The 19,033-nt window shown below is 37.3% G+C and overlaps 1 protein-coding gene across 4 annotated transcripts in view; it reads left to right on the top strand.

The window, feature by feature from the left end:
• The window catches only part of MTHFD2L (methylenetetrahydrofolate dehydrogenase (NADP+ dependent) 2 like), a 117,419-nt gene that overhangs the window by 26,767 nt on the left and 71,619 nt on the right, over nucleotides 1–19,033 (top strand). For all 4 annotated transcript variants that reach the window (XM_020988475.2, XM_020988477.2, XM_020988478.2 and 1 more), the window contains exons 2-5: nucleotides 99–283; nucleotides 1,725–1,847; nucleotides 8,498–8,650; nucleotides 12,447–12,554. In XM_020988475.2, the coding sequence (XP_020844134.1) occupies nucleotides 99–283; nucleotides 1,725–1,847; nucleotides 8,498–8,650; nucleotides 12,447–12,554 (569 nt within the window). The remainder of the gene's footprint in view (nucleotides 1–98; nucleotides 284–1,724; nucleotides 1,848–8,497; nucleotides 8,651–12,446; nucleotides 12,555–19,033) is intronic.

Below are 19,033 nucleotides of genomic sequence, written 5' to 3' on the forward strand. Positions count from 1 at the left end.
TCATACAGTTGGTGCTTAATAAATAAATGCCTGTTGATTGATCATCAATGTTGTCTTTTTAATTGCCTGTTTTTGTTTGCTTGCTTGTTTTTTTATAGATGTGAGGCCACTGTTATCTCAGGAACTGAAATGGCCAGACAGATCTGTAAAGAAATATGTCATGAGGTAGAATCATGGGTGTCCCTTGGGAACAGGAAACCTCATCTCAGTATCATTTTAGTAGGAGACAACCCAGCGAGCCATACCTATGTGAGAAATAAGATAAAAGCTGCTACAGCTGTAGGTAAGTAAGCATTTCATGTGAACACCTATCTATTAAGCATTTCACATGCAGGGCCTTCTTACAGATTTCATTTTTAAAGGATCTTCAGCCATTTAAAATCACAGAGTTATTAATACATGACTTGGTACCTCATTGCTGGAAAAGAATGTAAGAGACAAGTCAGAAAAAAATCAAAGTTTTTTTTTCTTTTTCTACATTAGTTTTACTTAATTAATAATTTTCTTTGATTAAAAAGCATTGCCTTGTGTGCTTTAGTGTGACTGACACATTCTGCTGCCTTGATGTCTCTAGTTACGTATCTAAGGACTATAGAATATTAAAGTTGGAAGGGACCTAGAACAGCAAGGGTTATCTAGAACACTTCCCATCTGCTGCATCACTAACAAGTGGTCATTTAAGTCCAGCTTAAATGTTTCTAATCAGAGAGAAACTCACTTTCCCATGACGCAAGGACAAAGGAAAATGAATTGAAGAGACATAAATAAATCGAAGCGTGTCTGACGGTTGGAAAGAAAGGAATTGGCAGAATTGGTTTCATTGGGATTCAAGGGCAATAAGAGACATGATTTCATAGGAAATTTGGTCATCTTTCCTTAGCATACTCAATATGGTTACAAGGGAATAGACCACAATTAAGGTAATTGCAGTATACATGTCACCACTATTTCAGAAGATGAAAAAGGAGTGAGAGATTCTATGATGACCTTCGTAAGCATCTCTAAATCAAGTCAAACCTATGCCTTGGTATTTAGTCATTTCAACAAACATGAGGGCTCAGGTGATGATGGAAAATGGTGAAAAATATGATTTAGGATTAAAAAGAGAAGCATGTGAGGTGTGGTGGTTGCTATAATTTCCACTACCAAGGAGTCTGAGGTTAATGGATAGCTTGAGCTTGGGAGTTCTGCGCTACGGTGGGTTAAGACGATTGGGTGTCCACAATAAGTCTGACATCAATATGGTGAGATGTTAGGAGCAGGGGGCAGCCGAGCTACCTAGAAAGGACAAACCATTTTTATTTGTCTATTTCTCCACAGGGCTGGAAGTGTACTGGCCATTCACAGGACCATTCTTACTCTTGATCATTATGAGAACTTCGACCTTTTTTGTTTCTGGTTTGAGTTGGTTCAACTCTTGTTAAGCAGTCAGATGCTCCCCTTGCTTGAGAGAACTTATATTAATACTGGACTTAGTGCAGTCATCCAATTGACCTAGCTCACTGCAGCTCAGAACCCCTGAGCTCAAGCCATCTACTAGCCTCAGCCTCAATGCTGCTAGGTGGTACAGTGGGTAGAGAGCTGTGCCTGGAGTTAGGAAGACCTGAGTTCAAATCCAGTCTCAAACATTCTTGGCAGGCAGCATTGAAATTGACCCACTGTCCCAGGCACTTCTAATGAATACTTGAATGGTTATTGTCTGACTCCTATATGTTTTCTTGTAGGCATTGGTAGTGAAGTCATTCTGAAACCTAAAGATGTTTCTCAGGAAGAACTTTTGGACATAACTGAGCAACTAAATATGGACTCAAGAGTTAGTGGTATATTGGTTCAACTGCCTTTGCCAGGTAATGTAATTTTATGCTATGCCTTGGGTGTAATTCTAAGAAAAAACTGGCATGTGTTACAGTTATCTTCAAAGTATTGTATTTCATTTTTAAAATATTGGAAAAGAGACTAGCGTAAAGATGTTTATCCTAGTATGAAAATGCTGAAGGTTTTTGAAATTCTTTATTCTGCAGCTTTTTCAATGGAGTAAATTAAAATGCCACAAAATAGGAAGACAAATGACAATACCAGTGAAGACAAGACAGTGCATAGCTTTGGAAGATCTTCTCCTGTTAGTTTTGGTCATTGGATACATAGCTTGTTGGGTTCAGCAAACATTTACTAATTGCTCATTATGTTCGAGGAGAAAAGATATATATGCCTCTTTATAGTCATGAAAATATATGTAATCCTCTCCCACAATTTGACCAATCTGATATAAGCAGCTAGGTGGTACAGTGGACTTGGCTTATTGTTTTAGCAGACAGCTGGTTGATGTGGTTGATACAGCCTTGGATCTGGAGGCAGGAAGATATGAGTTCAAATCCATCCTCAGACATTTAACTAATAGGCGAGTCACTTAACCATTGTCTGACTAAGGTTTCTCATCTGTAAAATGGCGATAATAATAGTACCTACCTTCTAGTGTTGCTGTGAAGATAAGAAGTAATGATGTTTATGTCTTATAAACTATTATGCACACACATATAGTTAATGTATGTATATATACTAAATCATTCACTTGTTTCTGCCAAGAATACAAGTTAATATTGCTCCTTTTCTCCAAACTGTCTGCAAAATATGGTAGTAGCTATGATTACTTGTAAAAATGTTATGTGATGCCAGTATATTATAGAGTTATGGAATATTGGCCCTGGAAATGATTTTAGATATCATTAAGTCCAGTGGGCAGCTAGGTGGCACAGTGAATAGAGTGCCGGGCTTGTTGTCAGGAAGGCTTGAGTTCAAATCTGGCCTCAGACACCTGCTAGCTGTATCACCCTGGGCAAGTCACTTAACCCGGTTTGTCTCAGTTTCCTCATTTGTAAATGAGCTGGAGAAGGAAATGGCACATCAATGTAGGTGCCAAGAAAACCCCAAATGGCAACATGAAGAGTTGGATGTGATTGAAACCACTGAATAGCAACAAATCATTGAATCCAACCTTCCTGTTTCATGGAAGAAGAAACTGAGGACTAGACTGACTGCCGTGACTAGTTAGTCATAGAATTTGTCATCAGAGTTCAAAGGTATTTTCTCTTGGCTCTAGTACAGCCATTTTGTTTTGAAAGGAAATCATGCAACTGGCTGAAGCTTTTTTCTTAGAAATTTTGTTGAGACTTCCACAAATTTAATCCAGGCAATTAACTGGTTAGGGGTAAAAGAATTTCTGGCTCAGCTTTATGATAAGCATTTCTTGGACTAATTGTAATTTACAGAGTAGATCCCCCTGGTATCTGTTGATCAATTTACATTTACTTGATGCAAATTTTCCGCTTTTGTTGTCTTCGATATGTAAACCTCCTTCAAAGCAAAACCAAACCGAACTAAAACAAAAAACCATACCAGACTATACCCCACTTTTGTACTTTGAAAGACTAGTTATTTTACTGGTATGGAAGGTAGAATACACCCTCTATATTTCGCTAGTTTCTATGGTTGAAAAATTAATTTAAAAAAATAATTACCACCACAGTAAGATTGTGGATAACCCTGCTCCCTGCACTTAGGTAGACTAGTCCTTGGAGAGAAGACACACAATCTGTCCCTGGGGAAGGATCATAAAATAACTGGGTTGACTGATTGGTTACCAAACATTCAAAAACTTCAACTCTTCTGCATAGTGGAAATCATGTGGGGTTTGGAGTCAGAAGTTCTGAGTTCAAATTCTAATCCTATTACTTGTATGACCTTGGGCAGTTCACTTAACTTGTCTGGGTCTTTGTTTCCTGATTTGTCAAATGAGGGGTTGCCCTGGATGACCTCTGATGGCCTTCTCCAGCTCTAAAGCAATGAGCCTGTGAGCACCTAAATAAGAATCTTGTTCTCTTTTTTACATAGTTATCTCCAGCTAACTATAGTCTTATTCCAGGGATGTATATAGAATTTCTCTTTGGAATTTAGCACTCTCTCCTTCTTGGAATTTCTGGTAGCTAAGCAGCTCCATGGATAGAGATCTGGGCCTGGAGTTAGGAAGACTTGAACAAGAAATTCAAATTCTGCTTCAGACATTTACTAGTTGCATGACATTGGGCAAGTCACTTATGCTGGTTGCCTCAGTTTCCTCAACTGTAAACTGGCAATAATAATGCAGGGCCGTTGTGAGGATCACATGAGATAATAGTAAGTAAAGTGCTTAGTACAAGTCCTGGCACATAGTAGGTGCTTTAAAAAAATGCTTGTTTTCTTTCTTCCTGGCTTCATATTTGAATTCTTCCTGCCTTGGGAGGACAAGCTAGAGCATGTGCTCTGCTGGTCTAATCTTTGGGAGCCCAGAGTCACTCCCATGTCAATGATGAGGCTACATCATACTTTGAAGGTATTTAAATTATATCAGTAAAGGGGCAGCTAGGTGGTGCAGTGGATAGAGCACCAGCCCTGAAGTCAGGAGGACCTGAGTTCAAATCTGGCCTCTAGACCAAACACTTGACATTTACTAGCTGTGTGACCCTGGGCAAGTCACTTAACCCCAATTGCCTAAAAATAAATAAATAAGTAAATAAAATAAAAAGGAGAGGGAGAACGACATATGCATTAAAAAAAATTATGCCACTAACACTAAAATGACCATACTCTTTGGTTCAGAAATATCACTGCTAGACCAAGAGGTCCGTGAAAAAAGAAAAATTTAAAAACTATATATATACATATATATATAAATATTTTTTATCAAAAATATTAATGGTAGAAAAGAACTGGAAAAAAGGAGATATCTATCATTTGGTAATGGCTAAACAAATTGTTTTACATAAATATAATGAAATATTACTGTTAATGAATTATTAACATGATGAATACAGAGAATGGAAAATTTTACCTGAACTGCTACATAGTGAAGTAAGAAGAATCAGAAAAACAATAAATAAAATGATTGCAACAATGTAAATGAAAATAACAATGCTAACAATACAACCAACACTGAATACTATAAAATCATAGTGACCAAACTTGGTGCCAAAGAAGAGATGTAAGAAGGCACCCTACCCATTTCTCGGCAGAGGCATTGGGTCTGAAACTGTGCAACACTGAATAATATTGCAAAAAAAAGGGAGGGAAACAGTTCAGCCAAACTGACCAACATATAAAAAAGTAAGACTTTTAAAATTCTTCGTTATAAGGGATGTATTTCTGGAAGTGAGAAAGGGAAGAAATATATGGAAATGGAAATGGAAAAGTTGTATAAAAATAAAAGCTATCAACTGAAATTTATTTAAAATAAATTATGTTGATCACGAATTTCTAAGTATTGTACTAAATTTTTTTTCATTAAAAAAGTACATTTATTCTTGTAGAAAGTGTTCAAATAAAAGTCCTACTTGTTTCAGTTGATTTTTATCAGGATTAGGCCACTAGATGGCAACATTGTTCCATGTGTGATTAGTATTAACTAGGCTTTGTGTCTGATCTGTGGCGGAATTCTCTGATTCTCTCTTTCAAGGCCAAGTAGGCTACATACATCAACCCTTCAGGTTTCCAGGATACCCTGAGCAGGGCAGGAGGCTTAGGGCAATTTTTTCTCAACCACTATCAGTCGGAACTCTCTCTGGCTGTGTTCCTTCCCCATACTCACTCTTGGTGGGGGGGCAGGGACTACTACCAAATTCCATTCAATCACTAAAAATTGATTACTTTTTTTAACCAAAAAGATATTTATATCAGAGATACAGCAAGAAGAAATGTACAAATACTTTCCCTAACACCCCTGGGGTACAACTTCCCTTGTGTCATTCTATTGGGCTGAAGTACTAAAAGTCACTTCTGAAAATGACATTTTGCTCCCTGGGGCATCAAGGCTGAGACACTCGACCTATACTTTGACTCTTGGATTGTTATGGTTCACTCACCCAGCCTTTCCAAACTCTTAAGGTTGGAGATTCCATTCCCCTTACTGGACTCCCTGAGTGAGTCACTGAGATCCCCCAAAAAACAAAGAGAATATTGACTGAAGCTGACAGGCTTTAAAATGCTAATAAAAAAGCCTCATGCTCATCACATGTCTGACTGATCAGAACCAATTACCTAACGTCCACTTGTACTCTAGTCTCTGCAAGATACTTTCCTTACACGATTCTCCAGAAGCCACTTTCTAGCATCTTCCTCCTGGAGAGATGCCGCCTGAGGTGGTCTGGGCATGTGGCAGCTTCCCATGGCAGATTCACGTAACTTTAAAACTGACCTTAGAAATGATCTCATCATTCAAATTCAGCAAGCACCTTTAAAGCACCTACTATTTTCCTGGTCTTGTACAAGGCACTATGGCACCCTCCATGCTGCGGATGTGGTTGCATTTTAGTTGCGGGGAAGAATCACATGCTCAAAGAATGACACAAAGAAGCACAGGGCAACCCCTAATTTATGAACAGGTTGTAAAGTTATTGAATAAAATACAAAATCATGAAACTTTTACAGTTTGAATTTAGGGACTGGCAAAACTACTTTCAATATCATAATGAAATTTAGATTAAAATTATTTATCTTCTAAAGGAAGATCATTGATTTTACCATGATATGGTCCCTTATGAGTACAGACTGTTTTCAAAGCTAATTAAATTAGACTAAGGAATTCATGGGGACAGCTAAGTGGCACACTGGGCATGGAATCAGGAAGACCTGAGTTCAAATTTGTCCTCAGACACTCTCTAGCTGTGTGAGCCTGGGTGAGTCACTTACACCTATTTTCCTCAGTTTCCTCATCTGTAAAATGAGCTGGAGAAGAAAAGGGCAAACCATACTAGTATCTCTGCCAAGAAAAGCCCAAATGGTTATGAAGATTTGGAGGTAACTGAAATCACTGAACAACAACAAAAGAAATTCAAGTGCCTAATAATAATAATAGCTAGTATTTATATAGTGCTTTAAGGTTTGTAAACAACTTACAAATACCATTTCATTTTTTCTTCATAGCACCCTAGGGAGGTAGGTACTTTCATTGTCCTCATTTTACAGAAGCTGAGACAAACAGGGTTAAGTGACTTGTCCGAGATCATATAGCTAGTGTTTGAGGTCTTCTTGACTCTAGGGCCAATACTCCATCTTCTAGGCCACCTAGCTGCCTAACAACTCATTGAATGAAATTAATTTATGGAAATAAGTGCGAAATGTTGAATTTAGAAATGTATGATTTCTTTTCCATGAACACTACTTTAAAAATAGGATTTAAGCTACTAATTTTTTGCATATTATTAAAATCTTAGTAGTCTAATGCAAATAAATTCAACTTGCCTATGGGGGAAATTACATGCCTTATTAAATGTATTGTAATAAATGCATTCTATTTGTCTAAAAGCTAAAAGGACCGAATTAGAGGGGAAACAAGCCTATAGAAAAAAAATGAAGTTTAGACTCAAACTGTGATGTCTTGAAAAAATAATTCGTTCAGATTTATGATTTCATTCACATATGGATAAGGAAACCCTCTTCACCAATGCAGGTTGGCACCTTCTTTTCAATTAGTACTTTTAGATAATTGTGTGAGGCACAGAGAGATTAAGGAGCTTGCCCAGGTCAACACAGCCAGTATGTGTCAAAAGCAGGACTCGATTAACTAGTGTAGAATATATAATTAGCAAAGGAATTTTAATATGCCTGATACTTCATTTTGGCCTTTCAGATAGGGTGTTTTATTAATGGGTTAAGAATTATGCTATTAATCACATAATTCACTTAATGTAGAATAATAAGATCTTATAATATGATGTTCTATATTTGTGCACCTATTATTCATTTTACACAATGACACCACAGATAGCCTATGTGTGAACATTTCTGCGCATTCATATATTGGTCTCCTCCCATAATTAATTATTTTAGTAATAAGTAAATATAGTTGGGGTTATATCATGCTAATGCTTTATGAATATAAATTCTTTAAGCATTTTATTGGCATGAGCAGACACTCAAAATGAGGGAAAGAATTCCTTATCATCTGTCAATCTTTCTCCCCTTGGGCTCTCAGAGCCCTTTACCAAATGCCTGTTAATTGGAATTCATAATAATCCTCTGAAGTAGAAAACTCTTCCGTTATAACTATTATGAGTAAAGTCAAGGCCCAGATCAATGATGTTGTTTCTTTCAGGGAAGGTAAATATTGTATCATTGAGCAAGACTTCTTTTTTATTCTGACCGACCTCTCCTGGCACTGGACTTTCATAGCATCATAGAATTTAGAGCTGACACGGACCCTAGAGATCATTTAGTTCCGACTTTTAATTGTACAGATGATGAAATTGATGTCCAGAAAGATGAAGAGAACTGTCCTTAACACTGCATATACTAGGTGGATTATGATTAAAGAATAGTTTTTCATTACTGTTTGTGATGTCAAGGGAGTGACAAAAAATTAAATGATTCATGAAACCCCAGGATCCTAAATGAGTGAGCTTGGCATGATTCTTTCCAATTTGATTCCCAGGATTCCTAAATGAATGAGCCAATTTTGAATATCTTTCAGACCACATAGATGAACGGACAGTCTGCAATGGAATTGCACCTGGAAAAGATGTAGATGGGTTTCATATTGTCAATGTTGGACGACTATGTCTGGATCAGCATTCTATGATACCAGCCACTGCCTGTGCTGTTTGGGAAATCATAAAGAGAACAGGTACGTAACTCTGAGGAGGGGCAGCTAGGTGGTGCAGTGAATAGAGCACCAGCCCTGGAGTCAAGAAGACCTGAGTTAAAATCCAACTTCAGACACTTGACATTTACTAGCTCTGCAACCCTGGGCAAGTCACTTAACCCCATTGCCTAGCCAAAAAAAAAAAATTGAATACTGATAACATGGGGGCAGCTAGGTGGTGCAGTAGATAGAGCACTGGCCCTGGAGTCAGAAGAACCTGAGTTCAAATCCATCCTCAGACATATGACACTTACTAGCTATGTGACTCTGGGCAAGTCACTTAACCCCAGTTCCCTCACAAAAAAGAAAGAAAGAAAGAAAGAAAGAAAGAAAGAAAAAGAAAGAAAGAAAGAAAGAAAGAAAAAAAAAAAAAGAAAGAAAGAAAGAAAGAAAGAGAAATAACCTGAGTAGGGTGGGTATGAAATACTAAGCTGTTCACTGATTTATTATTTCTTACACATTCCACTGGCATGGTAGATGTTCAGTAGATATTGACTGAAAGAACGGGTAAGTCCTAATAACATATATGATTGACAGATGTTTAGTTGCTGGACTTCAGACTTAACATCTGAGAAATGGGGAAAATGGGAGTGCAAATCTGAAGAATATTTAAAATGCTTTCATGGATTGATGACCTTATCAACATGGATGCTTCCATCCACACTTTCTCATCCTGTGTGACTCTTGCCCATGTCTCACCATTGTACTGTATGTGTTAGAAATCTTATGCTAAATCTATTGACATTTTGTGGATATAAGTAGAGTCCATGGACTCTTGGTCCCTTCTCAGACCTATATCGACTGAGTAAGGGATTCTTAACCTGGGGTCCATGAACTTGCTTGTTTCTTTAAAAAAATTTTTTTGATAACTATTTAAATATATTTTTATAATCACATGTATTTCATTTTATGCATTTAAAAACATTTTTTGAAGAGTCCATAGATTTCTCTTTCTTTTATAGGGCCCAAGGTACACTAAAAAAGGTTATGAGCCCCTGAATTAATTCTCCCATAGACATGCTGATTATTCTTATGAAGATTTTGTAGCAATAGGAAAGTAGGCATATGGATTGGCAATTATTGCCATTTTATTTATTACCTTTTTCAATGCTTGATTTTTTCCCCAGGTATTTGGTATCTTCTTTTTCAGATATCAAGAGAATAGATACCTCAGCACCCTCAAAGTTGTGTTGCCTCTGTTAACCAGAATTCTCTGTATTATGCTTTTTCTAGCCCAGATGTTCTTTCCACATTTCTTATTTTTAGTGCCATTTTTACTTCCTCTTTCAGGCACTGTTACAGCAGATGCAATCATGTGAATGCCTTTGATAGAGGAATAGTTTGGTATGGAAATCTTAATGGATCCTCTCCATATTTCATCTGTTTGACTTTGTCCCAGTTAAATCAAGTGTCTTCAGGGTGATCCAGGTTAATTGGCTTTTACCAAAGTTTCTGCAAACTCATGTTATAATACTACTCATAATCTTCTGCCTTCCCCTTCCAATACATTTTATATACTGCAACAATATTGCCGTTGGCTGCCATGTCTTTCCATTTGTGAAAAAAAAACAAGTGTTTGCTGGCTGTGGCAATTTCTAGATTATTTTGATCTCCTCATTTAGTTATCATTTATTTCCTTACGAATATTGACTTCCAATTTTCCAGCATCAATGAATAATATGTTTAAATAGGTCAAGCAGGAGTTGTTTAATTGCATGCCATATCTTCTCTTTTGTTGTCTTCTAATCTGAGATTGTTTCCATCTTTTCTCAACAAGTCAATGGTCTGACTGGACACAAATAGCTAATATATAAATGATTCTCACGTCAACAATGGGTCATTTTTTTCATTAATGATTTCATTTTTTATCATATTATTCAGCTATTTACCCTGTTAAAAATCTGAATTTCTTCTTGAAACTATTTGTGTTATGTGGACATCAGACTTCTGTATAACCTACAGTTCTTTGGCCATCTATCTTCTCTATCTATCTATCTATCTATCTATCTATCTATCTATCTATCTATCTATCTATCATCTGTCTATCATCTATTTATCTATCTATTTATCTATATATACCTTGAGTCACATTTTCCAAGTAGTTTTCAACGTACTTCCCCATGCTTACTCTTGCTCTGAAGTCATTAAGTTATTAAGTTATATGTTAATTTAATTTGTAGAATCTTATTCAGTTCTTAGAGAATTTATCTCCCTCATCCTCTGCAACAGATGTTATTACATAAGCTACAACTATGTTCCCAGTGGTCTTTTTTTTTTCATGATGACTATAAAATAAGACTTATAATAGAAGATATGTAGAAAGAAAGATATAAAGAAGGCATGGAGGATGTAGGCCAAATGGACTGTTGTTCTTTACTTTTGTACTCTCCTCCCTTGTTTCTTGTGTAGTGGAGAGAAGACTGGGTTATAGAGCATACCTGGATTTGAACCCTTGCTTTTATAACTTACTTTCTATAGTCTTAGGAACTTAACATCTATGGATATCATTTCCTCATCTCTAAATGGAGATTGGGCTAAAGAAACTCTAGCATCCATTCCAGCTGTAAATCCTATGATCTCATATAGTAATAACTAGCATTTATATAGTTCTTTAAAGTTTGCAAAGCACTTTATAGGTATTATCTCATTTAATCCTCACTACAAGTTGGGGAGGTAGGTGCTATTATTAACTTCATTTTACGGATGAGGAAATTGAGGCACAGAATGTTTAAATGACTTATCCAGGGTCACATAGCTAATGTATTTGAATTCAGGACTTTCTGACTCAAAGTCCAATGCTCTATCCACTGTGCCACCAAGCTGCTAATCATATCATTGAAAGAATGAGGCTCTCTGCACAAATTTTCCAGAAAACTAAAGTCATTTAAAAATATTAGCTACTTTTTTTTCCTGCCTAAAGTGTGTTACATTACATATGCCCTTGTGTGCTTAGAAACAAAATCCTATACATAGGCTTTAAATGTCAACTGATCCTCTTTGCTTTAATTCCATTATTGATTCTGGTATGTAGGACAGTTTGTTTGCCTCTGGTCTAAGTGGCCCCAGTGTGCTTTAGGGATTTTCTTGATGGTTTTTCTCCCTTTTGCCATTTTTCAGAGTTCCAGCTTCAGGTGGCATCTAGCCTCTTCCTAATAAGCTATTCTATAATGTAAGAATAACCAAAAGTGTCCCGGAAAAAGTCATCGGTTTTTAGAGTTGTCGAGTTGGAAAAGACTTTAGACATGGTGTTGCCCAACCTCCATATTTTAGACTTGAGTAAAGTGAGGGTCAGAAAGGGTAGGTCACACAGACATTCAGGAACATTCAAGCCACAAGCTTAGATGTGTGGGCTCTGTGTAAGATATTCCCCTAAGTCCTCTGGTTTTTCCCCCCTCACATAGATTTGAGTCCGATGTAATTAAGATCTCTGGAAGCAGGATAAGAGGGTGTTTTTCTAGCTTCTGCAGCACAGTTCATTTATAAGCCACTAGAATGCAAGTCTCCAAGTACATCGCAATGATCACACAGAACCTGCATGTTCATTTGAAGCAAAGGGAGAAATCCTGAGATGGCATTAAGAACAAATAGCAGTAAAACAAATACTATCAAAGAAAAATGTTGTGTTATCCACGTGTCAGAGAGGAATCATTTATTTATGTCTTTAGGTCACAGAGCAATAATTTAATTTCTGTTTTGGGGGACTATTTTGGTCAACCTTTTAGGCGTTTGAACTGCTTCTCATTACTCTTTCTACCTTCAAACCAAACTGTATTTTAAGGAATCGAAACATTTGGAAAAAATGTGGTTGTGGTTGGAAGATCCAAGAACGTCGGAATGCCCATTACAATGCTTCTACACACTGATGGAGACCATGAGAGACCTGGAGGTATGTCTCTAGATATTCTATTCCAGCAATCCTACTATTTTTCTAAATAGCCACACATACTCGATATAAAATTTGCATTAAAATGCAATAAAATTGTGTTCTTGTTTCCTTGTATGATTTTAATGATTCACTTAATTTTTTTTTTGCCATGGGGTTGTAAACTCATTCAAATGTAGGATGAATAAGAAGATATGTTTATAGAATGCTTTACAGTTGTAAATCCCAGCTAGGTGACGCAGTGGATAGAGTATTGTGCCTGGAGTCCAGGAAGACTCATCTTCCTGAGTTCAAATCTGGTCTCAGACACTTACTAGCTGTATGACCCTGAGCAAGTCACTTAACCCTGCTTGCCTCAGTTTCCTCATCTGTAAAATGAGCTGGAGAAGGAAAGTCCAGGTCTCCAAACTCCAAATCCAATCTTGTTTTCTGTGTTTGGACTTCAGAGTTTGAATCTTGCCATTAAATATATATATACACACCTACGTACATGTGCATATACGTAAGGTGAGTACTTAGATGTATATACATATGTATATGTGAGGACTTAGATGTATGTGTGTCTGTATTATATAGATACACATATACACATATACATTTGTATATATGTATATATTTATTTATTTATGCATGCACATTATATATGCACATGCATATACACATATCTACACACATCTGTAGATATGTGAGTACTTATATGCACCTACCCACGTACATACGAGCATATGGATATTTATGTATATATGTGCCTATCATAATACATATTCACATGCATACACATTTACATACATGTGCATGCATGCAAGTATGTGTCTGTATATATGCATATAAACAATGCACGTTGTACGCACGTCACACAATATGCACGTGTCATATGTATGCATGTGTAGATTGCATATATATGAGTATTTACATTTATGTGTGTACACGTAAATTACATATAATATACACATATACATACACATATACATGTATATGTGTGTGTTTGTCAATGATAATTTAAAATCCTACTTTAAATTACAATGAAATTACAGGGCCCCTCAGGAAAGTCACTGGAAGAATGATTATTCCTGATTTCACTGCCTAACTCTAGCTTACACTAATGCTTTTTACCTCACGGAGTATAATGAAGACTGACTAATTTACACAAAGCATCCCAAAACTTTTAGTGCAGCTTTAAGCACGCAACATTTTCGCACTAAGACTTTTGGGACACCCTGTATATTGGTGGATGGTTATTTGCGCTACGCCTATAGAAGGCTTTCTCTTCAGTCCTCCATTGATAATTCTCCACTCACATTGCTAAAGTATATTTCAAATGGGAACATTTCATTCCTCCATTCATTCCACAAACATTTACCAAGCTCATAGCAAATTCACCTTGCTGAGCAGTGGGGGCAAGGATAAATTAGATACAGTGCCTGCCCTCAAATAATTTAGCATCTAGCAGGGGATAAAAAGACCAGTATTTAGATAGACATGCAATGCTTTATAAGCTGGACTTAAATTGTGCATAAAGTATTAAAAGGTGGAAGTGGGAATGGGAAGAAGGCACATATGACGGGTATTGGTGGAATGGCTAGTTGTCCACCTGGGAACCTACAAATCTGAAAATCAATTTTCCCACACTCAATATTTTATTTTCTCTGGTTAATAATGATACAATGATCATGACTGACATTTGTATATGTTACTTTAAGATGTCTCTATCTATCTATCTATCTATCTATCTATCTATCTATCCATCTATCTATCTATCTATCTATCTATCTATCTGTCTGTTGGTCTGTCTGTGTCTGTCTCCACATTTAATACTCACAACAATTGTCTAAGGTAGGTACTACAGATGCTATTATCCTTGCTTTACAGATAAGCAAATTTGGGCTTAGTTTACTGATTTGCTATGGTCATGAAACTAATAAGTGAGTAAAAGATGGGATTCACAGAATCTCAGTTAGATGAAACCTCAAAGGCTATGTAGTTCAATCTATAACTGAATTGTAGTATCCTCAAGCATCTAGTGGTTGCCTAAAGACCTCCAGTGATGGAGTCTTCCTCTTAAGGCGTCCTGATCCATCCTTGGAGAGCTCTCCATCCCTAGCACCCCCAGCACTGATAGATGAGCCTTTTATCTCAATTTACCTGAAAGTAGAACACTCCAGTTTCTTCCTTCACAGGCACCCACCCCCTCACCACCTTCCAGCTCTTCTCCTCCATTGTATTCTCCCATTAGAATGTTAACTCTTTGAGAACAGAGGGATGGTCTTTTTTGATTAAAGCTGTATCTCCCATTTATCACAGCGCCTGGCATAGAGGAATAAGTACTTGATAAATGTCCTTCCTTCCTTCTTTCTTTCCTTCCATCCATCTTTCCTTCCTCCTTCCCTGCCTTCCTTCCCTGCCTGCCTGCCTAACTTCCTTCCTTCCTTCCTTCCTTCCTTCCTTCCTTCCTTCCTTCCTTCCTTCCTTCCTTCCTTCCTTCCTTCCTCCCTCCCTCCCTCCTTCCCTCCTTCCCTTCCTCTCTTTCTTTCTTTCTTTCTTTCTTTCTTTCTTTCTCTAAATTTTTAAAATATTCTCATCTAGATCCATGGTGATGACTTATCAAACAAAGGAAATAAATACCATTTTTGATACCTGTTATGAGGGAAAATGGAACCTGTCTTTATTGTAGCAACACAAATCGGCTGCTGTGATTACATTGTCAGGGGGATGAGAAATGCTTTTCTATATTAAAAAGGCTATTATAAGGAACACAATTTAATTTCTGTTGCTAGAAACAAAACCAGTGCTTTACAAATGGGGTAAACCAGGGTGTTTCACCTCTGTCAGAGTTCCTTGGAGGGTGGTGACAAGCGCTATTAATATAATGAGTTGCTGATACTGCTGACCTGCTCATGCTTGGAAATTTCGGCTCTGCCTGAGCAGTAATTATACGCAGTAAATATTCATTCATTACTAATAGAGTCCTTGAAGTTGGATTAACTTTGTTCAATGTGGAACTTAGTGAAATGACATCAATGAAGTCTAGCCTGCTCAGGATAGCCAGCTCAAGATGCTGCTTTCTTTGTCAGAAAAACCTCCAGACATCATGAGTTGACTTAGGGCTATTCCAGTTTTTGTCTTCAAGCCAAAGAGAATTTTTTTTTTCTCTCTTAGATAGTTTGAGGGCCAGGTAATTTAGGGCTAAGTCCTCAACATTTTTTTTTTACAAGGAGAGTTATTTATCACTTCCTGAAACTCTTAGAACTGGCAGGAATTGGGATTGGAGTCTGACAATAAAATTCCTGAGCTGAGGTAGGAAGATTTCCCATCACAATGTCTCAGAGCAGAGCAGGACAGGGCATAGGCTCCGTCTCACTGTGGACAAAAGGATTTTGTACTGGGGGAACATCTAACCACCGTTGCTCTGCTGTCACAGATGAGAAAACAAGCCCAGGAAGGGAGCTCCCACCTCCTAGAAGACTTCTTTCTTAATCCCCCTTAATGTTACCAAAGTGGGTTATCTCCGATTTATCCTGTCTATATTTATTTGCATAGAGTTGTTTGCAGGTTGTTTCCCCCATTAGATTGTAAGCTCTTTGAGGGCAGAGCTGTCTTTTGCTTTTCTTTGTATCCACAGTGCCTAGCATATAGCAGGCTATTAGCAAATGCCTGTAAAATGGGAAATCATCATTCTTATACCACCTATGTAATAGGGCTTTGGTAAGGAAATCAACTCATGAAACTTAATTGTGCTTGCCTATTTTATCACCCTACTTCTATACCCCTCCCACAAAATTTCCAAAAGATAATGCTTAGCCTAATATACTCTTTTTTTTTTTTTGGTGAGGCAATGGGGGGGAGGGGTTAAGTGACTTGCCCGGGGTCATGCAGCTAGTATCTTTAAAGTGTCTGAGGTCAGATTTGAACCCAAGTCCTCCTGACTCCAAGGCCAGAGCTCTATCTACTGCACAACCTAGCTGCCCCTAGCCCAATGTATTCTTGAGAACCAATAAAGCGCTGCATCTCCATTTTCATTCAGGTGTGCTCCTCAGGGTAGATACCTGGTAGATACCCAAGTATCTTATGATTGGCTAAGTATCTCATTATGTTTTCTAGCCTCAGAGATTTTTTTTGTTCATTTTTCTTTTTTTAATTTAAATTATGAACATAACAACCTTGAATGACATGAACATTTTGATATACAAAGAATAAAGAGTATTTTATATGAAATGAGCAGCTAGATGGCAGAGTGGATTGAGGAGTAGGCCTAAAGTCAGGAAGACTCATCTTTCTGAATTCAAATCTGACCTCAGACCCTTAATAGCTGTATGACCCTGGGCAAGTCACTTAACCCTGTTTGCCTCAGTTTCTTTGTTTCTAAAATGAGTTGGAGAAGAAGTGGCAAACCACTCCACTGTCTTTGCCAAGAAAAACCCAAATGGGGTCATGAAGAGTTGGATATGACTGAACCAATGAATAACAACAATTTTATATGAAACTATGAACTTCTATAACAAAGTTTTAAAAGTGTATATTAAATTTAATCCACATGTCTGTGTACCTCTTTGAACTTTCTTCTGCTTTCTTCTGTGTTTTTAATATTTCATTAAAGCTATTTTCTGTCTTTTTTTTTTGCCTCTCTGTATCTATCCACCGACTCACCCAACCCACATAAATAAAAGCTTATTACTCTGTCTCTCTTGGCAGTATGAATTTTGTCATTGCCTTATCTGAAAAAAAGGTTGCAATTGCTTTTTTGGAACTGCTTGAAGAATAACATATTTTATTCTAGTCCCTCATTTTAACTGTGCTTTTTTTCTTTATGTTTTAAATGTGCTTCCTATGTAGTGGTTACCCTTATGTTCTTTCCTCTCCCCCTCCCCTCGCCCAATATATGTAGCTGCCCTTGATCACAAGGGAGCACACCCATTCTGATAATAATTATTCAGATTTTATGGAGTTAAGATCTGCAGCACTTTTCTTACAACAATTCTGTTGAAGTAAGTGTACAATTTTTGTCCTTGGTCAAAGGAGGAAACAGATTTAGAGAGAAACCTAGTTCTCCTTATTGCATGGGCAGTCTTCTTTCTGTTGTGGTTTGGAGTGCTGGGAACCCCAAAATGTAAGGGTACAGGGTGAGTCTGCCTTGAAAGAATTTAACCACTCAAGTCAAAGTAGTGAGGTTTTGTTATAACACCAGTGTGGTGGCCAAGATTCTTAGTAAATCTGAGGTTTAGTAGAGATAAAACTGATACTTATACACAAGAAAAGAGAGTGAGAAGATCTGGATGGAATTAAGGAGTAATAAATAGCCTGGGGGGGGGGGGCCCAGGGGCAACAGAGAAAGGGTCTAGATGGGATTGAAGAGTATCAAATAAGCTAATTAAGTGATCAAGGTGGGCTGGGGTGGGCCATATGCCCTAGGCAAAATCTGGGCAGCTGAAAATGTATGGGAAAATTCAGGGTCCACAGCCCATCACCCCACCATTCCCACTTCTGTTTTTACTTATGATTAAAGGAGTAGATTCCAGTTATGAAGAAGGGGTTAGCATGGAATTTAGACCTAGAATCATAGAATTTTAACCTTAGGGATCAGTTCATTCCACCTGTTCTGAGCTACATAGAAAAAATGAAAAAAAGCCAGATTTCATTATTGTGTTGCCAGCTATACTAAAATAGCAAATATTTTGTTATTACAAATTACCTAGGGAGAAATTTGTAGATTTTGATTCCTTTAGAAAATAGTTCAAAACCTTGGGCCCATGAACTATTTTTTTTTTAATACTGTGTTTCAATATGATTGGTTTCCATTGTAATCTGCCCTTGCCTTTGGCCTCAAGTGTGTGCTAAAACATCAGGGAGAGTAGACAGAGCTGAAATTAGTGAGTTAGCCTAAAGCCAATGAATGGAGGACATATTTAGATTGTTCCTTGAGGTGAATTCCAAAGTCATTGATGATGGGTTTGTAATGGATGAAGACATGGACCTGTCCGTGTCATTATCCTAGGAACCTTCAGAAGAAAAATACAAATTTAAAGAAGTTAGATTTGTGTGGCCATCACCTTCTTGTATTTATTAAAACATGTACTTTACAATAGAGATGAAAAAATGTACCTTCTCACCTGCTTCGAAGGGATGAGTGAATCTGGTGTGGAACCTTGCAGATACTGGCAGGTTCCATTGATGGTATTTTGCTTCATTCCCTTAATATGTCAATAGAGAGATGTTAGCCACCCTGAAGACTACTGATACAGGTCCTTTATGGCCTAGTAGAGACTCCATCAGGTATTGCTATAGTCGAAATATTCATCACCATGAAACCTATTTGGTAATGAACTTGTCCAAACCTAGTTAGGCTGCTCTTAGGATGACAGGTACAGTTTCCACAAGCCTTCCTTTCTTAGTAATACTTGTAAGAGATTATGTTCCATTATTGTAGCCTGAGAATTTGATATCACGTCTAGACAACTCAAGGGGTCTCAACTGTATTGGTGTAGGCA

Source organism: Phascolarctos cinereus, unplaced genomic scaffold (genome assembly GCF_003287225.1).
Source record: "Phascolarctos cinereus isolate Bilbo 61053 unplaced genomic scaffold, phaCin_HiC Scaffold_9;HRSCAF=440, whole genome shotgun sequence".
In the NCBI taxonomy this organism is placed as follows: Eukaryota; Metazoa; Chordata; class Mammalia; order Diprotodontia; family Phascolarctidae; genus Phascolarctos; species Phascolarctos cinereus.